The following is a 24,407-nucleotide window of genomic DNA, read 5'->3' on the forward strand; positions in this document are numbered from 1 at the left end:
TTTATACTTTTTCTAAGAGGAAGGTGGAAATGTTAACAAAAGCAGGAACGTTAGCTACTCAGGAAGCTGAGGCAGGAAATTGAAAGTTCAAGGACAGCTTGGGCAATTTAGTAAGACCCTGCCTCAAAATAAAAAGGGTTGGAAATGTAACTTAGGTAGAATGCCCCTGAGTTCAATCCCTACTACTGCAAAACCACAACATAAGAAACCAGCCAAAAGCAACGACTTCTGTAGTATAAAAATTAGGATACTCCTTATGGTATTTAATATTAATGGTAATGAAATGTAAGATAAGTGTTGATCAGATGGGTATTTATGGGCTTTTCCTCATCCCATAAAATTTCTCAGCCTTTTGAGGGGACTGTTGTTGCTACTGCCTCAGGGATAGTGTGGAGTCAACTTCATGAGCAGTATCTTGAAGAAGCTGGGAGTGTGCCATTTTTCTCAGCCCTCCTGTTAGAAGATGGTTGACACTGGAGGAGAAAATTGGCTGTGTACTTCACATTAATGACTTTTTTGGATCTTAGCAAAGAATCACAGATAACCTGTCTCTATGACAGTAACTCAGTTAAGCCAAGCATATGTGAATAAACTGGCTAACAGCTGATGGGAGGCTTTCTTCACTTACAAACAAAAAGGTGCCATGTGGAATATCATGATGGTGTTCTAAGGGTGAGAGGAAGGATCAGGTCAGAACTTTAAAAAAGTGCACAATTTTAGGGATCAGAAAATATTGGCACCCTGGAATTTAGTTTTATTGTTAAAGAAAACTTTGTCACTTATTACAAGCTTATTACTGGAAACACCATGCTTTTAGTTTTACACTGTATTATAAATATAAGTATTTTGCCCATTCCTTAGTGGAAATTACTATAGAGGGGAAAGTGACCAGTTTTGCACTTGAGGAAAATGAAAATTGAGATAAATTTACCCTTGGGCCTTGAAAACATACACACATACATTATTCCATTAATTTTTAATACATGAATGAACTATGATTTGAGCCAGGTGTGGTAATCCCACACTTGTCTGTAATCCCAGCACTTGGGAGGCTGAGGCAGGAAGATCATTGCAAGCTTGTAGTCCAGCCTGAACTACATAGCAAAACGCTGTCGCAAAAAAAAATTGATAACATTCTCTGAATTGTAAGTTAATCACTCATTAAGGACTCAACTTTGAATTTAGCACAATCATTCTTGTTTCAAGTATCATTTATTTGGTGTGACTTAGAACAAAGAACATATTTTTTCCTGACATTGGTGACGTGGGATCATCCTATCCTCTTGCCCTTTGGAATCTACTCTTAAGGATAAGATGGGAAGTTGCCGTAGTCTCAAAGCTATTTCTCCCTTCTCCTTCAGTCCCCTAGAAGGGTTTTGGTCAGAAATCTTAGATCATCTTGAATGTTAAGGAAAGATTCTTCCTCCAGAAAATTAGGAGGCACGGAGGAATTCTTTGACTATGAACAAAGTTCAGATTGGCTGTTAAACCCAGAGACAGAATTCTGGGCTATAGTTGGGCTAGGTCTGAGTATTTAAAAAGCATAATTTATGTCCAGTGGAACATTGGTGTGACCCATGCCCATCAGCAAGTGCCCCAGTCCTTGTTCTGAAATAGTAGCAGTGGAATTGCACAACTGAAGCCTTCATTCGCCTACATTTAAAGCCCTAGCCTAGAGCCTGAGCATGAGAGGCTGCACTGGAAGCTGAGCAATTGATTTCCTGTTTTCCTTTAGAAGAGGAGCTTGCTGGCAAGAAAAACGAGCAGGATGTGAATGGCACCTGCAATGGGGCTACTGAAAGGTCTCACAGCCAAATTTTGGGTTGTGTTCTTGGTTTGGGCCATGGACTTGGTTTGGGCTGTAGTCTTGGTTTGGGCTGTGGTCATGGTTTGGGCCATGGTCATGGTTTGGGCCATGGTCTTGGTTTGGGCCGTGCTTGTGGTCTGGGCTGTGCTCATGGTTTGGGCTGTCACAGCTGTGGCGATAGTCATGGTTGTGTTCAGATTGTTGGTAGAAGTCCGGGAGGTTGAGGTTGTAGTTATCACTGGAACAAATAAACAAGCAGTAATGTCAGAATCTCTTTTGGTGGGCCAGGGATTTAGCTCAGGGGCACCGTGCCTGCCTTTCAAGCATAAGGTCCTGAGTTCGGTCCCCGGTACAAACAAACAAAAAGAATCTCTTTTGGTTGGTGGGTGAGTACTAGCAAAAGAAACTAATCTGATAGATTGCTGGAGCCAGTTCAAGAGTGAAATTCAGCTAATACCTCTCCAGTGCCATGTGTATGCAGAGGAGGGGGACTGTTATGGCTTGTGTCTAGATGTCCCCCCAAAGCCTCACATGGTCATAGGTGGGCCTTTTCAGGGGTGGCTGAATCAGGAGTTTATGATGCTGGAATTGATTCATGGTGCAATGCTCAGCTCAAGGGCACTAGGATTAAGGGTATGAGTGCAACCTGCCCTGAGTACCCCAGATAAGATGAAAGGGGCAGAAAGATGCTCTTAAGGTCCCTTGCTTGCTTACTTTTGCTGTCTTCTGCTTGCCATGAACTGGTTCTATTCTGTGATGCCCCTCTGCCAAGCCACTCTGCCTTGGAGCCAGCCAGTTATGGACTGAAACCTCTACAAACTGTGAGCTAAATAAACCTTTCCCCCTTTAACTTTGGGTGCCAGATATTTTGTCTCAGCAACAAGAGAAAAGTAACTAAGACAGGGACAGTATGGGGTACAGAGTGTTAAGTCACACAAAGACACCCTGAAGATCTGTGCAATCATGTGAGGTGAGGAGACCTGCTGAGTTTTTACAAGTGCTGAATTTATTTTTGGCTTGGGTATAGTCTGCCCTCAAATGTCTTCAGGTCCTTAATATTAGATTAATTAGTGTAAGTCTGATTCAGAATAGCACAATTTTATGTTCTTGCTAATTTCAAGGACTTGTAAGAACTCAACATTATCCAGTCCTGAAGACTGTCATTTCTGCTTTAAAGTTAGTGGAAGGACGCCCTGTCCAAATCTCAACATCTTTCTCTGGTTTGTGAGGAACTGGTCACTTTCATGTGCAGGGACCTAACTAGATGTTGGTTCTCTGAGGTTATCTTGCAAAGAAACAGAGAAAGCCAGGCCTATAGTCCTGGGGGCGTGTCTGATCCTGAGAACGTTAAAGCTTGGCAATGACACCTTCAAGGGTCTGAGTGGACCTTAGAAGGGACCACATGGACAAGGAGGAAGGCGAGCACCCAGTGATTTACCCGGGCTTAGGCAGTCTTCTGTACAACTGGAGGGTGCCATCTAGTTTGGTAACACTGTCTTATTTCATTTAGCATTTCCCTATGGCAAGGACCTTGCAGTTTCGAGGCAGGCACTGAGCTAAATCCCGGACCCCAGCCATTTTCTTGTAACTGGATTTTATTACCATAGAGCTATGGTGTCCTGATTAGAACCCCCTCCCTCAGCTTTTATGGAAGTATTCATCTCAAAAGAAAATGTCCTTGAGGAAGAAAATAACATCCCAGTCTTCTCAGACTGAAAGCTACCAAAGAAACAGCTAATGCTTTCACATAATAGTTTCTTTAGGTGTAATCACTTCAAAATTTATTGTTGGAAATAATTATCCCCTTTGGGCACATTTTGCAACACATGACTGGCAGTAAAATAGGCAGTGTGCTAGTTGTCTCTTAGTGTTTAGGGCTCATGAGGAAGTCTTGTTATCTGGACTCTGAGAAAAGACTAATAGTTCTTGTTCTTGGTTAAATCTTGTATGTAAAAACTTGATTAAAAATTATTTCTTTAGTTTTAGTATAAGTCTAAGAAAAGTGGGAAAAAGTATAGATGTGGAATTGGAGCCCTCATTTTGCTGAGTGTTCTTAGGTAAGAGCCTACCTTACTGAACCTCATTTTTGAAGTTTGTTTTAGCTCCTTACAGGGAAGTAAGAGAAAAAGAAGGGGATAGATAAGGGGAAAGTAGGGTGAGAAGCCTCAGGAGAGTATGAAGTTGGGGGCCACAGCCTGTGAAAAGCCAGAGAAAATTCCTGGTGATAATCATGGTGGCCAAAGGCCACTTTAAGAACTAATGAAATTATTGGTATTTCTATGATGTCAACCTGTTTTTTGTTGCAACTTCTCACCCTTCACCCTCATCTCCCTTAAAACCTTTTGGATAAGGTCTATTATATCCAATAAAGGATTTGTATGAGTGTGGAACCTCAGGAGGACTGTAATATTGACTAGAAATAGCTCATACGGAGTGACAGGTGACCATGAAAATGTCTTGGAATTTGCAGAACTCTTGGGGATGGCTTTTGTTTCCTACAGGGCATTGGGATAAGAGGTTGGGAAAATTTTATGCGGGTTCCAAGGTACTGGGAGATTCAACTGATATCTGAGCGTTGCAGGATAAGAAAATGCTTTTTTCTCGAGCGCTCACAAAGTCATTGTTTAGGCTGAGTTTACTGACAAATATTCAAATGGGCTACAAAAGAACTCACCTTTTCTTCCTAGATTCCTTGAAATAAAAATAGCTGAGTTGTTGACATTGACAAGGAGGACTCTGTGGAGGGGAAACCAATGAGAGATACAATGAAGACCTCATCTGTGAAATTCAAAAGTTGTGCTCACATTTCTGCTTTTCTGGAGCATCCCACCCTCTTAATCCCCTTTGTGCTTACTTTCTCTGGAGCACAATTGGCCCATCATTAAATATAGGTGTGTTCTATATTGATTAACTAAGATCCTCCATGATCTTACCTCCAAACCACCCTACCCACCCTCCTATCCCCACCAGTTTCACCACCCTGAAATCCCCTCAGGCTGGCACACCTCTTCTTGAGCCAGTCCCTCTGTCTGTAACACTTGTCCTGGTCACATCTGCTCAGAGACTCACAGGTAACCATCTCTATGAAGTTGTTTTTCCCTAATGTTATTAACACAGACAGGTCTCTGTACAGCATTGAATTGCTGTTGTGCCCTACTGGAGGGCCAGCTTCTTGAGTGCAATCTCTGTTGTCAACGATGTCTGATATATCATAGGTGCTTAATGTTCATTAAATGACCCATACAGCTTGGTCTGTTGTTATTATGTCAGAGGGTCCATTATAATATCAGTCCCTTGTTTATACATTTAACATATGATTAAGGAAAGATCACTATATGCCAATCATTATGCTTGGTGCTGAAGGGATAATGGCAAACAAGAACCAGGCTTGGTTCTTACCCATTCACACTGTCCTCAGAGAGGCAGGTTTTAAGTCAGTGATCAACTAGCTTGTTAAGTTATTGATCACAGTTATGATAGGTGCTCTGATGAAGTAGGGGAAGTTATGAGAGTGTTTAACAGAGCATCTGTCCCTGATCTGGAGTTCAGAGAATGCTGAGGAAGTGATGTTTCACCTCAGTAATTATTTCTGTGTGGGCCTTACCAACCTCATTCCAAGTCGGGACCTTTTCATATCCCGTTTGTACCTTACTCAGCATGGTGCCCACTGCAGTGGAGTCCCCTGCTTCCTGTGTCTCCCTCCCCTTGCTGATCAAGACCATGAGTGTTCATGTTGTTAACAAGCAGAGACACTAGGTGTGTGAGTTAGGAGGGGTCAGGAAACCACATCAACAATGGGACTGCACTGTTTCTCTTGCACGCTGTCAGTGTTTGGTATTTTATCTGTCCTGCATGAAGAGTACAGGTTTTAATGAGGTGAGATGAAAGGAAAGTCCTCATTGTGATTAGCCATGGCTTGTTTGTAAGCAGCCACTGTCATTGTCAGCTCCTTTTGGATTCTGCTCTTGTATTTCACTCCATGGGCACACTAGTACCTCCTCCAAAGCCAATTAAGTCTGACCAGGCCCAGAGCATGGCAGAAGAGGGCAGGATGGCTTGACAGTGTCACCATTGCATAACGCCCTGAGACTAGGCTGTTGACAGTGGCCACAACCTGATGGTCAGACCTGCCCTTTCAGTACAAAATGACACCACATCCAGAATGTGGTTTTAGTCTTTTTCAGTCAATGCAAAACTGTAAAACCCAAAATAAAAATGTTAAAGTCCAAAGCAAAATCAGATAAGTTCTTACTGCAGCTTGTCAGCTGTGTCCTCGGAGTTAAGAACACAATTTGCCTTGAAGAACGTGTTGTTAGAGTAAGTCAGGTAATACAGGGCACTGCCATTGCAGTCCTCGTTGGCTCCTTGACAGAGGCCCACTGAGTTGTTGTGCTTGTCCACGACTTGTAGGATCACCGTACTAATATTGTCACTCACAGGAACCCAAACTAGGAGGAAAGGGTGAGAAACCAGTCAGCCACCTGTGCTTTGTGAGGTGAGAGGTATGGGCATAAAATAAAAATAAAAAAATTAAGTGTGAGAAAAGAAAGTTACAAGGAGTGAATACATATTGCATGGTCCCATCTTTATAAAAGAAGCTGAAGAGTGACTAGAAGGAAATACAGTATATCAGGTCATTAACTGTAGTGATTTCTTGGTAGTGAGAATACAGATGATTTTTGTTTTCTTCCTAGTAGTTTTCTTGTATCTTCCAAATTCTCTGCTGTGAAAGATGGACAAAAGACCTATCCTTGGCCCTGGTTTGGGCCTCCTGTCAGGGCAAGTGTGGGAACATGTGGAAGGGTCAGATGGGCTCCTGGGAAGTGTTCTGTGACTATAAGAGAACACTATTGCCAAGTAAAAGCAAAGCCCTGCTCCTGGCCCCAGAAATGCGAATTCTTAGTCTCTGTTGTTGAAAGTGTGGGAAGGTGCAGGAGGGGGGTGGGTTTAGAGCCACAGGGGCCTAATCCAAGTACCTGTCAAATAACCCTTTAAGATGATTTTCCACTCAGATGAGTCTCCCCCTTGACCCAGCCTGGCAAGCATTTACAGGGGACCTTGTAATTCTTGTTAATTTCAGCATTCTGATGGGTCATAGGGAAGGAATTTCAAGACAATACTGTATTTTAGTCTATTTCCTCCCTTAGGATGTCCCTTGTGAGTACATTCTAAAATGTTAGGCCGTTGTTCTTTCCAGGAAGCTTCTCAACCACCTTAAATTCCTTCAAAGATTTCTCCTTCACTAAGCAAAGAAAGTGGATCATGTAGCACAATCGGCTCATGAGGCAGTCCTGGATTTGAATTCTACCTCTAACACTTAGGAGCAAGTTGTGTCACCTCTAATCCTTGTTTCTTACTGTTCATCATTCATGCCACACTTTTTTTTTCCTTCCTTTCCCTTCCCTTCCTTTCCCTTTTCTTTCTTTTTATTGTGGTACTGGGGATTGAACCCAGGGCCTTTGCACTGAACTACATTTCCAACCCTTTTTATTTTTCATTTTGAGAGTCTTGCTAAGTTGCTAAGTGCCCCATACTGGGCTCAAACTTTCAATCAATCCTCCTGCCTCAGCCTTGAAGAATGTTGGGGTTACAAGCATGTGCTGTTGATGTAGGAAAAAGATAACTCTACTTGTTAGATGCCAAACATGCTGAGTTCATGGTCTCACAACATGGAGGAATGAAGTCGAGAACTAAAGGAAGAAATCAGAAGAGTTTTATTGAAAATAAAGGGAAGAAGAATAGTCCCTGGATTTCCAAGTGGGGTCCCAAATGAGTGACCACCAAGGTCCTTTGCCAGGGGGTAATTTATACAGCAAAATCACAACATGAATACACTGTGGGTCAGACTACAATCAACCTATAGGGGTACAAGAATGGCTGCTTAGCTAATATTGATCCAATAGAGAAAGGAGGCACATAGCAAGGATATGTGAAAAGATCAAAGGCATTTTTGGGAAGGGAGAGGAGTATGGGTCCACATGTTCTGGTCACTCACCCATGTACCTGATGCCTATCTGGACTCAAGGACCAGGAGTGATAATTACAGTCCAATCTCAAATTGCTATTTATAACAAAGCACTCAATTCTTTTTCTTTTTCTTTTTTTTTTTTTTGGTACTGGGGATCAAACTCAGGACCTTGCGCTTGTGAGGTAGGCAGTGAAACCACTGAGCTAAATCCCCGGCCCTCAAATTGTTATTTATTGCAGGCCTGGCTCTTGCATCTCTATCCTGAAGCCTGGCCTGGCTCTTCAGATTTCTCTCTAGTCACAATTCTGATGTCTTTGTTTTTCGTGCTGACTTCTTTGAGGGTCCGCTCTTTCTCTGACTGTATATTAATTTCTCTCTAACTTAGCTGCCTATAATACCGTCATGCGGAGTCATACACATGTCCTGAATACCCACTTTACACCTGTCTTGGTTCTGGGTCTAAGGGTAACGACATTATCCCTCATCTGGGTCACGTTACCTATCTGGAAAGTTTTCTGGGAAGATTAAGAGAAGAATATAAAAATTTTAATACACTATAGATATTAGATAAATTGTAATTGTTATTAAATGATTTTTAGCCCACAATACTTCTCTGGCCTGTTGTTTGCTTTGCCAATCAAGGTCAGATGACCCAAAGCTCAGTGTTGGACTTGGTCAGGGAACAGCTGATATTTGTCATACATCTGTGCAACGTAGTGTGGTGGCGGTGACACATGACAATGTCACACAGACAGCCGTCAAGTCTGTCAGCTCTTCAAGGAAGTGTCTTTACCAGTTCCTTCTGCTTTCTCCCTTTCGCTCTTAGGTAAGCCCTCCTTGCTCCTCTCCTAGGCACCTGTATTCCCTGGATTTCTGGAAGTTCTTTTCCCTCAGGCTGCCTTGTGACTTGCTGTGGTCCTGGCCAGACTTCCTCATACAACTTATCCATCAGGACACACTCCTGTTCAAAGACTTCCAAGTATCCTTACTTCTATAGCATCTAAACATTTACTCTCTTATACAGTATTTCTGTCTCTGTCCTATCAATAATAATGTCCAGCACCTGATGTTTAGGACTCTAAGAGCCTTGGTTTACTCTGCTTGCACTCTGCTCTATGGGCAGTTGGTTTGCCCCTGTTCTCAATGTCCTGAGGCCACACCTGGCCCATGCTTGGTTCATACCTGCCCCTGGTCTTTGTTCATAACTTGCTGCCTATCTGAAATCCTTCCTTCTCATTATACATCCCATCTCTAGTTTCACTCCAAGATCCTGCTCATGGCTCTCCTCTGGACCAGTTGAGGCCACTTTTCCTCTCACACTTAGTTGAGCACTTGATTATATCCTGTGGTTTTGCCTGTGTTAGTCTATGGCACTGGATGGGCACAAAATAAGTATTGATCCATTTAAAAAAGTTGTAGATCCAATATGGTGTGATACTTTAAACCTTAGTTCAGAAAGAAAGGCAGGCAAATTACATTCCCCTTGCTCACAAAAATAAAAAATGGAAGCAGTTGACCCAGCACAGTCTTAATGTAAATATCACTGCATTAAAGATTTCTTTCCTTGATATCAAAACAGGCTCAGGGAACCTGTTGTCAGACACTGTCTGAGCTACTGTTATCTGTTGGGATCTCCCAAGCCATTCAATGTTGACACAATGTGAGATGTAAAAGATTTTCAAAACCAAAATAAGGAAAGGTATTAGCCTGGGGAGCATTGGCTTGGTGTCCCCAGAGGTTTTGAGCCCTGGCAATGACACTCTGTAAGGCAATCATGGAGTCTGCTATGTATTATAGGTGAGGAATCTGGCTCTTCTCATCCCTGAGGGCTGAGGATTTTGACCCTCACCTTAAAGCATTCCTATTGTGAGAGAACACAGAGCTCTTGCACATTTCTGTCCTGAGAGGGAGCCTGACAAAGTGCATAGTATGTGTAGGCATTCAAGGAACCTGAATTCTTTTCCTTTTTCCCCCTTTTCTGGCTCCATCTGGCACCTCTGTAACTGCTGTGATCATTCTTTTACCCTATTGGATCGTCTTGTGTCTTCCTTCTCTTGACTCCCTCCTTTCAGAAGGCTCCCATATCTCCATGGTATCTTCACACAACAGACTTTTCTTTCTCCCATTTCAATAGCAAAATTCTTCATCTAATGACATGTTATCTTACATCAGAGACCTATAATGTTTTGTGCAGTAATGCTTGTGATTCCCCAGGTCTGTGTGTGTGTGTGTGTGTGTGTGTGTGTGTGTGTGTGTGTGTATATATAGATATGATACTTTTCTTGAATTACAAGATTATCCTCCCTGCTCTGGTAGAACAAGATCCACTGCCTGAGGGAGTGGGACATAGCGCTGTCACAACAGAAGCACTTAGTAACAGTCCCCCCGCAAAATAGAAAGAAAAGCCAGGATGTGTGGAGGCATGCCAGGTTGTTCACTTGCTAAATTTGGGAATCTGTAGACCCTGAGTGTGACTGTCACCCTGGTAGTCTCTGCAAAATTTGGTTAGTCTTTTAAGAAGACAGGATCTGAAGCTGGACAAATCTTGGCTGTTATTTTGCTTCAGATATTAGCTCTGTTAGAGTCTGATGACCTTGAGTAAATTTTTAACTTTCCTGTGCCTCAGTTCTTTCCTGTAAAAAGGAAAGATAATAGCATTCACCCCAGAACAGTACCTAGGATATAATAGGAACTGTTGGCTCTCATTATTACTTATTAATGAGAGTTGTGCTGTGAGGGAAAGGTCACTGAAACTGGAATGCTGGTTCATGTCTCAGTTCAGCAATGCAGTGGCTTTGTGACCTGTATAATTCACCTAGCACTTGTGCCTCTACTTGCACATCTACAAAGTGAGAATGATAATGAGATCTACTGGAAGGTCATTATGAAGACTAAATGCATTCATACATATAAAGCAAATGTTGCTGTCATGAAACTAAATAGAAAGCATATTCCTTGGCTTGTAGGTTTGGCTGATCCAAAAGCCATATTTATAAAATGCTTTCTAGATATTCCTAAGAAAAGCTTTGGATTAAGAATGAAAAGAGCTGGTTCTGCCACTTACTAGCAGTAAGACCCTAAGTAAGTTGTTTAACTTTTCTTGGCTTCAGGTTCCTCACACCTAAGGTTTTCCCTACTCTCTATGTCAGGGGATTTTTCATTCATAGAAAAAAATGCAAATAGTACCTCCTGGAGTTGTGCAGTACACAGCCATTTACATGGCACAGTTTTGTCAGTAGATTGAAGGACTATATAATGTAGTGCAATTATCATCTCACTTTACTGAAGTCAGAGAATATGGTCCAGGTGTGCTCTTGCTGGGGTTCACTTCATCTGGGTATTACCACTTTATGCCTGCTGTGGCTCAGATTTGGACAGGGAATATAAAAAAAATACTCCCTTCAATCCAATCTCATACATGTTTTCCTTTCTCTTTCTTTCCCCACCTCCCATCTGGTTCAAAAACACATTCTGTGGAACTGAGAGAGGGAACTGAGGAGGGGTATATTCTGAAAGTCTGGTTAACATCTTCCAGAGATCAAAAGACAGCAGAAAGAATGGCTTTTACTCACTTGTGTATATTGTGTTGCCCTGAAAAACTTCTGTCTTGATCTCGATTCCTGGGTTTTGGGCGGTGAAGACCTCTACAAAGACCATACAGTTGTCGCTGAAATTTGAAAAGTTGGCAGAAGAAAAGGGTAGTCCAAGGTACAGAAATAGCCCCAGTGGTAGAAACGTGGAGTGGAGGCCTGCCATTGTCTTGAGGTGTCTGGAAAGTGCTGAGTCTAACACTGGTAAGACTGATGACTCACGACTCTCCTTCACTTTATATGCTCTGCAGCTGGAGCTTCTGCGTGAGGTCAGACATGCAAATCTTCTTCCCGCCCCTCCTGAAAACACAGTGCCTTCTGAAACTGGCCAAGACACCCACCAAGAATGAGTCATCAGTCACTAGTCACCTGTCACTGACGATCCTCTACCAATTTCAGTTTGGGGAATATACAGATGATGATTTTATTTTGCATATCATTCATCTCAACATTTGCTGTTTGAAGAAAGCTGTTGAGACATGGTAAGTACCAGCCAAAGTGAAATTAAGGTTGAATAATTATCACCTGCTCTGTTTTGAAGCTCTGTTCTTTTCTTTGTAGGAAACTCAGGCATAGAAGCCTTCTTTTCTTGGAATATTATATATGTTCTTCCTATTCTCCTTAATCAAATGTCGCCAGCCTTATTGTTTCATGACTAGCATAGACCTAGAAAGACTGCATTTGGATTTATAGTGATTTCTTTGGACAGAAACAGTGTAGGTCCACCTTGTACATAGCACTGCAGTACAAGGAAACTTGTAAAAATTAGAAAATAGTTTTTTTCATATCTTCCCTTTGAATTTTGTAATTTACTTACGGAGAAAAAAAAAAGAAGTATGCTGCTTTGTGAGTAGAAAGAAAACAAACAAAAAATGTAGGATTTAATCAAAGTAATATGTAGGAGTGCTCCTCCAAGAGAAGCACTTACAGGGAGTGAAAACTCCACTCCTACATAAAAAGCAACAAGAACACTGGCAAAAATGGTCAAAATAAATCTTTTCAGAACACTGGAAATTAACCAGAGGGTTACAACAATCTGGAAACATTTACTTCAGAAAAATTGTTGAATAGCACTGAAAAGATTGAACATTGTGACCTTTCCACTTGCCTCGTACTACCCCTCCCCCATCTCCATGGTAGCCTCAGAAACGGAACAACTTGCAGCTGTGCTAGCTGTGAAGCCCAGGAAACTGTCAGCCAGTATAAGGAGACAACATTGGTTTGGCATTTTCCAAAAAAACCTCACCCTCAGGCATCTGTCACAGTGTGACCTGTTTGGAAGTTGTCCTTAAAGCTTCATTTTCAGAGCTTGGTTTTATTTGACCAGACTCAGAGTTTTCTCTGTGCAAATAGCCTTATTGCTGGGGCATTTGGCCCCCCCTCCCCCAATTGGGGAAATTTTAAACATTGCAGATTCCTAAAGCAGTAATTCCAGCTGGGACTAACAAAGGCTGAGTTAAAAATCAAAAGAAAATCCAGGTACAGTGGCCTATACCAGTAATTCCAGCACTCAGGAGGCTGAGGGAGGATGAACTGTGAGTTCAAGGCCAGTCTGAACTACATAGTGAGACCCCCATCTCAAAAAAACCAAAAGGAAAAAAAAATCAAAAGAAAAAACTGGCATATGAAATGTCTGTAGAAGATTGAAAAACTTACACAAATTCCTGGGAATCTAGAAAGCCGTATGTATGTATGAGCAGAGCTACACACATGCTCAGGAAAGACCCAAGAAAACCATAATTTCTCACCTTTGATTTTGGAGGCTCTGCACAACCAGGAAGTGGAGGTTAAGTCATAGTTGTAAACTGCCTACCTGACTGATGAAACCACAACCTAAAATGCACACAAAGAAGCACTTAGCAAAGGCTGGGAGATTTACTGGTTTAGGACATGTAAGGAAATTTCTGCCTATTCATTAGTTGATCACTAAATTAACTGAACAGAAGCCACATATGATAAAGAATACAGACTTTACAAAATTAATTCAGGAAAGCCATACAACAGACAAGTAGCAGCAGCAGTAATAACAATGACAAAACAATGATAACAAACAGCAACAATAACAAGCCCAGGGAGAGGAGGGGAACCTGCTGTCTGGAGTTGTCATTACATTTTTTAAATGTTCAATTTTCAACATAAAAATATAAAATGGGCCTAGGGGGCAGTGTAGGTCAGAAGTAGAGTACGTGCCTAGCATGCAGGAAGCCCTGGATTCAATACTCAACACTACAAAAAACCCCAAAGAAACAAATTCCAAAAAGCCATAAAACAACCAAAAACCACATACCCATATGCATGTCATATATTATGCCATAATCTATATATATGACATACGAAACACATATAAAAGTACATATTTGACATGCAAAAATACATTTGACAGTCATTTGAGAAATTAAAACAACGTTGAGATTCCATCTCACTCCAGAAAGGACGGCTATCATCAAGAAATTAACCAATAACAAATCTTCTCCACTGTTGGTGGGAGAGTAGACTGGTACAACCACTATGAAGGCAGGTCTGGTAATAAGCATCTGTAATTCCAGGACTCTGGGAAACTGAGGCAGCAAGATGGCAAGTTTGAGCCCAGTCTGGGCAAGTTATCAACTTAGTGAGACAGTGTCTGAAAATAAAAAATGAAAAGGGCTGGGGGATGTAGTTCAATACAAAGGCCTTGGATTCAGTCCCTAGTAACACACACAGACACACACACAGACACACACACACACACACACTCTTGCACAAGGATGAGAGAGAGAGAGAGGAGAGAGGGGAGGGGAGAAGAAATTCTGCAGTTAAAAATACCAATAACTGAAATTAAAAAGAAAAATCAGAAATATTCAATAGCAGATTTGAACTGATAGGAGAAACTGTCAAACTTTAAGTTGGCTCATTTAAATTAAGAATTGTATACAGCCAGGCATGGTGGTGCACACCTGTAATTTCAGCATTTGGGAGGCTAAGGCAGGAGGATCACCATCAGTTCGAGGCCAGCCTGGGCTACATAGTGAGTTTAAGCCCAGCCTGAACTTCATAATGAGACACTGTCTCAAAAAAAAAAGAAAAAAAAGAAAAGACTTGTATACCAAAACTACAGCAAGGGACTCAAAATAGCCAAAATGATCTTAGAAAAATGCAACTAAGTTGGAATACTCACTTCTCAATTTTAAAACAATACTACAAAGCTACAGTAATCAAGACAGTGTGGTAGTAGCATAAGTATAGATGTATATATCAGTAGAATAGAATAAAGAGTTCAGAAGTAAATCCATATACATATGACCAACTGATTTTTGAAAAGGGACCAAGACAACTCAATGAGGGAGAGAATAATGTTTTAAACAACTAGTTTTGGGACAACTAGATATCTATATGTAAAAGGATGAAGTTGTACACCTACCTCAAACCATATACAAAAGTTAACTCCAAGCTAGGTGCGGTGGTGTACAGCTGTAATCCCAGCATGCTGGGAGCCTCAGGCAGGAGGATTGCAAGTTTGAGATCAGCTCGTGGGGCAGGGAGGGGGGATCTTAGTGACTTAGACTTTGTCTCAAAATAAGAGATAAAAAAGGGCTGGGAATATAGCTTAGTAGCAAGGTCCTGGGTTCCATCCCCAGTACTGAAAACAAAAACAAAAACAAAAAAATATTCCAGATGGATCAGGGGCCTAAATATAAAACTATAAAACTCTTTAAAAAATAGGTATAAATCATTATGACCTTTGTTTAGGCAATGGTTTATTAGATATGATGCCTATAGAAAAAAAAAGGTAAACTAAATCTTCATAAAAACTAAAAGCTTTTGTTCTTCAAAGAGTACTATGAAGAAAGTGAAAAGACTACCTACATAATGGGAGAAAACATTTGCAAGTGATGTATGATAAGGACCTCCTATTCAAAATACAGAAGGACATTTGCAGCTCAACAATAAAACATAAATATCCTAATTAAATGGGCAAAGAGTTTTCAATACTTTCTCCAAGTGGATATATCAATGACCAATAAGTGCACAAACAGATGTTTAACATCATTAGTCATTAGGAAAATGCAAATGAACATTACATTGAGAAACCACTTTAGAGACACAATCATGACTATCATCAAATGACACATAATAGCAAGTGTTGGCAAGGTTATGGAGACACTGGAACACTCATACATTACTGGTGGAAATGTAGAATGATGTAGACTCTTTGGAAAACAGTTTAGCATTTCTTCAAAAACTGGCCACTTGAGGGTTACATTATTTCCTTTAAATCTTGACATGATCCTGTAGGGTTAGTATTATTACCTCCATAACATGAGTAAGACAACTGAGGCCCAGGAAGGTTAAATAGAGTCGGAGGTTGTTAAAGGCTGTTAAAAGCCTTTGCCCCATTTGTGTCATGTTGGGTCCCTAACTCAGATGACTCAGCACTCTGTTAATCATGCCTGTCTATCTCACCTAGAAACCCAATAAGAGGCACCCAGGCTGGAGTGCACCTCCCCAGAAATCCAAAAGCCTGATTTTAGCTGTGTGCTTTTTTTGCTTTCCCTGTTGTCCTGGCATTACTTTTGTGTTTATGCCACATTTTTGTTTCTGCTGGCATGGATCTGCCCTGAGCATGTTTTCCTGTTATCATCAAGAAATGTAGCTGCTTTTCTTTCACCATTGGATGTATGCTTGTGATTCTTTGCTCACCTTGCACATGATTCTGTATATCTGGATCTATCCCATGGTATCAGAAGTACTTACTGCAGTTGCAAAGACAGGACTAGACCTTGGCCTCATTCTTCGAAGCTGGGTTTTTCTCTGTACAGCTCTGCTCTCTAGTCAATACGTTTGGTCTACTTCTCATTTTACATCCAGATGTAACCAAGACACTGTACATTTTTATTTTAATTAGCATGTGTATACTTTGTGTAAGGTCAGACTGAGGCACTATTGAGACCACTGAGGCAGGCAAAATGTAAGCAGCATTCGAGGAGTTTATTGCCACTTATGGGCCAAGGGTGAAAAGGCCGTTGGCACTGAGGGGAGGGTGCATTTGGTTGATATGGGGGAGTTTAGGTAGGGGAGAGGGCACTGGTTGAGAGGGTGGAAAATCTTAGAGTCCCATGGATGATGGGCCTGGGGCTGGTTGATAAACAGGGTGGTGGTAGGAGCAGCAGGGTGGCTGCTGGCTTCCTGTTATCTCTGTGCTCCTGTGGATTCGGGTAGTGGGTCTGCTTGAGTGGGAGTCTGACTCAGGGAACCTGTCACTTTGTAGTTCATCTGCGACTCTTGCCCAGTCTATTTGTTTACTATTGCAGTAATTAATTAATTGTTATATCTTTGCTCAAGTCTTTTTGTCAGTCACATCTGTGCCTTCATTGAATCTTGAGTTGTGTGTCAAGGGCACAGTGGGCTCTGCACGATGCTCCACTCACATTATCACGTTTGCATCATTAGCCAGGGCACTAGGGTGGGGGTTGAGTGAGCTGCTAAAGGACACACTGCCTTAGGGGACGCTTTAGAATCAGTTGCCTCCAAACTCCAGAATGGTAACAAGCTTGAAAAATTGTTCACTTGTCTTCATGGAATGAGAAGAACAAGGGTAAAATGTGAGAATTTTAAAACGAAAGCAAAATTTATTCAGTTTAGAAGCCTACCTTTTATTCTGACATTACAGCTTTTTGACATTTTTTTGGGGGGGGACCGGAGATCGAACTCGTGTCCTTGCGCTTACGCAGCAGGCAGCAAAACCACTGAGCTAAATCCCCAACCCCGAAGTGCTAACTGGTATTTCCTAGGGAGAATTCTTTTTTTTCTTTTTTTTTGGTAGAGGGGATCGAACTCGAGTCCTTCGCTTGGGAGGCAGGTGGCGTTTTTGACATTTTTTAAGAATGGCCTTTTAAGTGAAATGATGGTCTTTGTAGATTTCCCCCTTTCAACTGTTTATTTTTTAATGTCTTTATTTGTTAAAAGGAAAAGGTACTACCCTATCTAGGTCTGTGATAGCCAAAGTCTGAAAACCAGAGATTTAAAAGATTTACTGTGCATCTTAACTTCCAGAAATGCCCATGTCATGGTGGCAAAAAAGCAGGGATGGATGGAAGTTAAGTAGGAGCTGAAAGGTTGTGTCTCAGGAAATGGTGTTCAAGATCCTTCTCCCAATGCTAGAATCCCAAGTCCCCCTGGAATCAGAAATTGATTTCATTCATTTTTGGACAGAAATTGAAGTGTTGCACTTAGTGGTTGGTGAGTGAGGAAGTGAAATGAGACAAAAAGAGAACTCAGGGGTCAGTGCTTCCTATCCCCAAACAGGAGAGGACGGAGGACAGGCCTCCCCAGCACGGAGGAGGCAGACTTTCTCCCTGAGAGGCCAGAACTCTGCCTGAGGGAAAGCCGCTGCGGGGGGGCCCCAGAGACAGCTAAGCAAGCCCCGGCCAGCTTCTGTAAATGTGGGGCTCTTCTTAGTTTCTATTTAGCTGTGCTTTGAAATTTCTTTGAAAGGTGTAGTATTTAACCAAAGAATTCCTTAGTGAAAAAATACGAGACAGTTTCATAGATGTGGCCTGAATTGGAACTCCCAGGATGAGCTGTGGGTTAGCCTAGTGGTCTGATAAGGATGTGCTAGAGATACCCTCTTGGGGGCAAAGGCAAGGAAATATATATCTCCCAGACTTCCTCTGTGTTCCATTCTTGAAAAGTCTATTGATTTTCTAATACCCTACCTTATTTAAGTAAGGTTTAAAGTGTCTTACAGAAATACAAGATTTAAAAAGTAAAAATTAAGGACATAGGGAAAAGAAAGGCAGAAAGAATAAATCATAAGAGAAAGATGGGCTTCATCATCTCTGAAATGTTCGGAGAGTGTCTCTCTGTGTCTGGCACTGCTGTGGGCCCTGGGAGGAGAAGACAGTCACTGCTTCCATATGGTTGATGAGGAGGTGCTGCTGTCATGTACACTTCCGAGGTGACCTAATTCTCACAACAAGGCTACTGGAAACCACCCCCGAATCTAGTCGCATTCTTCATTTTTATTTTTCATTTATTTATTATTTTTGGATTCTTCTTTTTTAAAGATGGTTTCAATTTAATTGAATCACAGGAAGATACTTTAATACATTTAAATGCCTTAAATCTAATGGTGAACTGTGATTTTTCTCTTGTACTGATTTGATACTACATAATAGCATTTAAATATCATTATTGTACACTATAACCACTTATCTTTCCTATAAATAAAAACAAATGATATAATCTACTTTCCTGATAACAAATAGGCTCTATTTCTAGCCTCTTATGGAATGCAATTTTGTTACATAATTTGTTATTGTTAATTCATTTCAGAATTATTTGTAGCACTCTTTCCTTAGATGTTGAGAAACACAGACTTAATAAATGAAAAGTCATATTCTACAGGGCTGGGGATTTAGCTCAGTGGTTCTGCTGCCTGCCTCACAAGCGCAAGGTCCTGAGTTCAATCCCTGGTACCAAAAAAAAAAAGTCATGTTCTATGAACATGACCCTCAGTTGAGGATTGGCACTTCAAAGATTAGTTTTTTTGTAACATGTAAAATGTATTTTTGAATGATCATTGAAATTAAAATTTTAAACTTCTAATTAGATATACTTGTCTTAACATAATAGATGCCCTTTGGAGATACATTGTTTTGCTTCAGTTATTTATGGTGTATTGATAATATAACATATGTATATATACATATATATATATTTGGTACTGGGGATCAAACTTGGGACCTTGCGCTTGTGAGGCAGGCGGTGGAACCACTGAGCTAAATCCCTGGCCTGATAATTAATATAATATTACTTAAGAATTAATACAAATAGGGCCAGGGATTTAGCTTAGTGGTGCCGCCACCTGCCTTGCAAGCGCAAGGTCCTGAGTTCAATCCCCAATGCCAAAAAAAAAAAAAAAAAAAAAGAATACAAATATGTTATCAAATTTTTGGCTTCAATAAAATTATACAAAAGATAATATTTCACCTTATTATAAATAAATATTTAAACAGTTACAACACATCCTCTCAAGCCAGAGATTATGACTTAGTGTGCAGACCTTGGGAGGCAGGTGTCGGAACCACTGAGCTAAATCCCTGGCCCTACGTGCAGCCCTTGATGTCAATATTTCTTTTTAAAAAAATTTTTATTTTTTATTAGTACATATTTGCACTACATAATAATTACATTTCTTGTGGGGAGTTGGCACATGTTCGTAACATATCTTAATTTAAAAAATCATTTTTCCTTCCTTTCCCTTTCCCTTCCCTCCATCTCTTGATCTTTTTCCCTTTTGAATAAAAGTTGTCTCCCTACTTCCTATTATCTATCTTTTATTTTGCTCTTTATTTATACTTTGGGTTTCTCATATAAGAGAGACCATGTAGTATTTAAGCTTGTGAGTCTGATTTATTTCACATAACATTATGGTCTCAAGGTGCATCCATTTTCCTACAAATGACTCAAGTTTATCCTTCTTTATGGCAGAATAGTACTCCATTGTATATAAATACCACATTTTCTTTATTCATCTGTTGTTGGACATCTAGGCTATTTCCATGATTTAGCTATGTATTATGAATTGTGCTGCTATAAACATCGACATACATATATCACTGTTATATGATGTCTTTAACTCTTTTGGGAAGATACCTAGAAGGGGAACAGCTGGGACAAATAGCATTTCTAATTTTAGTTTTTTGAGGAATCTCCATACTGATTTCCACAGTGGTTCTACTAGTTTACAGTCCCACCAACATCCTCCCCACTCTGCAGCTTCACCTGTATTTGTTATCGATTGATTTTTTGATGACAGTCATTCTTTCTGGAGTAAGATAGAATATTGTTGTTTCAATATCTCAAGTTTCAATAACTTTGCATATCTCTGATGGTCAGTGATGTTGAAGATTGTTTTTTACATGTATTTATTGGCCATTGCACTTCTCCTGAGAAGAGTCTATTCATTTCAGTTCTTCACCTTTTGATGAAGCTCAACAATCTTCTCAGGTGCTTCCAGAGTTGAAAACTGCTCTACTAAGTGGTTTAGGGAAAAGAAGAATGAATCTGATCAGCATGCTGCTCTCAAGGGCCTGGTAACAAGTTGGGAAAGGTAAAGAAATGACTATTTTTGAGATGTCTTGAGCAAAAATTTGCTAGATTTTTGCTTTCATCTTTGTGTGTTTTTTTAATCTTGTTTTGTTTTTATGAGATAGGGTTAGCCCTGCAGTCTAGGCTAGCCTTGAACTCACTATGCAGCCAACTCCAACTCATGATTTTCTTGCCTCAACCTGCCCAGTGCTGGGATTACAAGCATATGCCAACATGCCTGGCTCTGACCCAGAGTATTTAGACCTCAGAGCTACGCTATGAGCTAGGAACTTTCCATCCCCATTTTGCTGAAACTGAGACTTGGTGATATTGAGTGTATTGACCAAAAACTAGTACATAAAGGTGTTGCAATGTAAACATAAGTGTTTATTTCTACTTTACCTTTTAACAAAGAATAGTTTTGAGCTTTGAGCTGGAATTTGAACCCAAACCTTATGGGCTATGGGATCCCACTAGCTCATCACATCTCATTACAAAAGCAGAAAGTGATTTGGTTCAGGCATAACGGGAACTCTTTGTCAGCATTTATGTTCTTAACATCACTCTCAAAGCATCATTAAAAGTGATTTCTTACCTTACCTTTCTTACACCCCCCTGAAAAACTTACAGTGTTTAGACAATTTGAGCAGCCATTGGAAGGGAAACGTCATAGTCCATACAATGGGAAGGAGGGTGTGTGTAGGGGCAAGAAAGATGGTTCATTTGAATGGTGGGTGACAGCTGGATCTGTGAAGTTGAGAAGAAAGACCTGTGTTGTTTTCCTGCCTCTCCATTTGCCACCTACATGACCTCCAACCAATGTTGTGAACTACCCTTTTTTCCTCATCCATAAAATAATGATGGCACACACCCCAAAAGGTTGTTGGGAGCTTTTATGGAGAGAATACAAGCAAAACAGAATGTCTTTCCCAGAGAAAGCAATCAATACCTGCTTATTTTCCTTATTATTATTACTGGAGACATGCCACTGAGGCTGTGTCTGAGAGCTACCCACACCTCCTCCAGAGGGGAACTCTGTTTCCCAGGCTTTGTCCCTCCTTGAGCAATGCAAGGTGAGTCAGGGCTCCATGTGCTTGACCTGGGCACCAGGATGAGGCCTGCCCAGCTGGTAATGAATCTTCCATCCAGCTGTGCTGGCTAAGGGGAAGTGGAAAAGGAGGACAACAAATTCCATTTTCTTGTGAAACTTTGTAACTGAAAGGCCCTTATCTCAGTCTGCAGAGCAGAAACAAGGTGGGGAGCTGGTGCCTGAAATTTTCACTATAGAGTGAAGAATATAAGTAGGGCTAAGCCTCCTTGCAGGCTCCAACAGTCTTCTGCTCCAGCCCCCTTCCCTAGGCAGGATATGAGCTCTTCTATTCCTAGAACCTTTTGGCAAGGTGATAGGTTGGTTTGGCCCCTGGAGATTCAAGTACAGGTAGAGGGAAGGGTGCTCTTACTCTGAATTCCTGCCAGTTTCCCTGCAAATGAGGTCATTCTGGCTCTCACCTCTGTTTGACGTGGGGTTTACCAGCCAAGGGCATCCTATCTTTATCTTTTGTGGTTTACACCTTTGCGGCCTCTCCTGTGTTTTGTAAACACAAGATGGTATTTTTAGTTTTAACTGAAACCATTCCAACTCTTTGTTCTTTGGTCTTCCCGGTCCAGATGCAATCATCTTCCAGTTTAGGAGCTCTGGAGAGCAGTGTGCAGGGGAGGGCTGTGCTCTGATACACATAGGTGTGGGTGGCCTTAGCTTGTCTATCAGTCCCCCTCTCTTGCTGCGATCTCAGAACATTCCCTTCATTCCGTGGATTCCTGGCCCTGCCTCAGCCTGGACTTGTCTTATACCTCTGCCTTTTGACCCCTCTGTTGGCTCTCTTCTGGGTTTTGGTTATAGGGAAAGGGTGCTGGAAGGTGAGTGGAAGAGGGACAGGCTCCTCCCAGGAGAGACTAAAAGACATTGTGGCTCTTGTCCATATTCATTTATCTTCTAATATCATCTGTATATTCCCTGTCTTGATCTGTATACCAGGAATCTCCTGGAAGTTTGTGCCCAAGAGAAGTGATACCAGCTTGCTCAGAAGGACCCCCTGAGGTGGCTGTAAAGCAGAGGTGCAAGTATTTGTGGGGATATTGGCCATCTCAGACCCAGCATCTAGATTTAGCTAGTGGATAGGCACTGTTTAGAACTAACAATGCCAAGGCCACAAGTCCACAGTCTTTGTCCTCTCACCCCTTTAAAATTCTGCTGACCTTCATTTCTCTAGATTCTTTGCACAGATCATCTTCCTGGGATGAGGCCCTGACATCTCTTTCTCACCTCCATCTCTGTGCTTGGCTCATGTTCTCCAACCGGTACTTGAAAGAGCTTGGGAGTAAGAATTAGTTTCAAGTCACTGCTGTCCCACCTTCCAGCATGTGACCTGCTGAGACTCAGTTGTTTTAATCTGCAGTAGCTGCCTTATACCCCTGTTGTGAGAATTAATCAATTCCAGGATTTTTTTGAGGGCATAATATGTGTCTGAGGGGAGGAAGGGCACAAAGACCATAGCTGATCCTTCCTTTGGAATAGCTTTTGGTTTGGTGTTAGAAGGTAGTTCATCAACAGATAATTGCAGAACAATGGGTAAATGCTAAGGTAGAGGGAAGCAGAGGATGCTTCAGGAGTACAAAGGCAACAGTGCTCTTTGGGGTAAATGGTAGATGAGCTGTTTTGAAGGATGGAGGAGGGTGGGTGTGGATGTTTCTGGAGGAGAGAAGTATGCAGGTGAGAAACAGCATGGTGTGAACAGCAACTGACTAACAGGAAATAAATATACAAGACAGAGTGACAGGTTCTGATGCTGGCAAATGAATAGGGGCCAAGTCATGGGAGGCCTAGTAGGTCATGCCAAGAATTTTGAACTGTATACATAGGCAAACAGGAGAGTTAAATGGCAAGATCTGAGTGTAGACATTGTTTCAGCGGCTACATTGGGGAATGGATGTGAGCATGGAAAATTCTGGAACCAGGGGTCCAATTAGGAGGCTGTGATAATAGTTCAGATAAGTGATAAGTTAACACAAAATAGTTGTCAGGTATAGGAGAGATTTAAAAAGAAAAGACAATGAAAAGAGTAGGCCTTAGAGGTAGATTGCTGAAGAGAGGGTGGAGCCAGTGATGACTCCAGGTGTCCTGCTTACTTAGACAGGTGGATGGTGGTGCTTTTGACTAAGGCGGAGATCACAGGAGGAGCAGAGTTAGGTCCAGGGTGGAGGTGATGAGTTAAGTTTCTAACAGGTCTAGTTTGAGGCACCTATGGCAAATCCCAATGAAGATGTCTAGCATGCAGTTGCCTATGCAAATCTCATGTTCAGGAAGAAATTCCAGACTAGAGGTATAGATTTGGGAGTTATCAGCATGTAGGAGTCAGTAAAAATTTCCTTAGTGGATGCTATTGTGCAAAGACATTGGGTGGAGTGCAAAAAGCAATAGCATAAGAACTGAGACACAGGGAACCCAATGATTAATTCGTGGGTGGAAGAAGTGTCCAAGGTGGGATCTCACAATGACGTAGGAAGAGTAGCATTTCAGTCACCAGAGAGTGAATGGTTTAAAAAAAATTAAATTAATTTTATTGGAGCATTTTAGGTATACAATATAATGACATTCATCATTGGAAATTTGCACCTTTACATACTCTCTTGGTGCTTATCTTTTTCCCATTCCCCTGCCCTCCTTTCAACCCCTCCATCCCTCCCTATTTACAAAGACTTTGTTTCCATTTTTCATTTTCTCATATTAATTCCATTCTCTTCTTTTCTTTCCCCTCCCCCTCCCCCTTCCCCTTTGCTCCTTTTCTTCCTATTTCACATTATCTATTATACCTTTTAGTCCTTATTTACACTTTCATTTTCTCACACTAGAGAAACCAGTATTTACACATGTGTGTCCTATTTATTTCACTTAAGAAATAAATGTGCATCC

The 24,407-nt window shown here is 41.3% G+C and overlaps 1 protein-coding gene across 1 annotated transcript; it reads right to left on the minus strand.

The window, feature by feature from the left end:
• Nucleotides 1-741: 741 nt before the first annotated feature.
• Nucleotides 742-11,721, minus strand: Plet1 (placenta expressed transcript 1). The gene is made up of 4 exons (XM_004856587.4): nt 11,348-11,721; nt 6,060-6,255; nt 4,482-4,543; nt 742-2,045 (listed from the first exon to the last, which is right to left on the minus strand). Exons 1-4 carry the CDS (start codon nt 11,718-11,720, stop codon nt 1,732-1,734), a joined length of 945 nt encoding a protein of 314 aa, XP_004856644.3. The 5' UTR covers nt 11,721; the 3' UTR covers nt 742-1,731.
• Between the last annotated feature and the right edge of the window lie 12,686 nt (nt 11,722-24,407).

This window comes from Heterocephalus glaber, unplaced genomic scaffold (assembly GCF_053883595.1).
Source record: "Heterocephalus glaber isolate CG9 unplaced genomic scaffold, H.glaber_assembly_v1.0 deba00001429, whole genome shotgun sequence".
In the NCBI taxonomy this organism is placed as follows: domain Eukaryota; kingdom Metazoa; phylum Chordata; class Mammalia; order Rodentia; family Bathyergidae; genus Heterocephalus; species Heterocephalus glaber.

Excerpts from the sequence above, each read along its gene's own strand:
- Plet1 (XM_004856587.4), bottom strand. The coding sequence starts at position 11,720 with ATGACTCATTCTTGGTGGGTGTCTTGGCCAGTTTCAGAAGGCACTGTG. Across the intron at positions 4,544-6,059 it reads GACACAGCTGACAAGCTGCA|AGTCCTCCTTGTCAATGTCA; the intron begins GTAAGAACTTAT and ends TCCCCTCCACAG. Across the intron at positions 2,046-4,481 it reads AAGGAATCTAGGAAGAAAAG|TGATAACTACAACCTCAACC; the intron begins GTGAGTTCTTTT and ends TATTTGTTCCAG.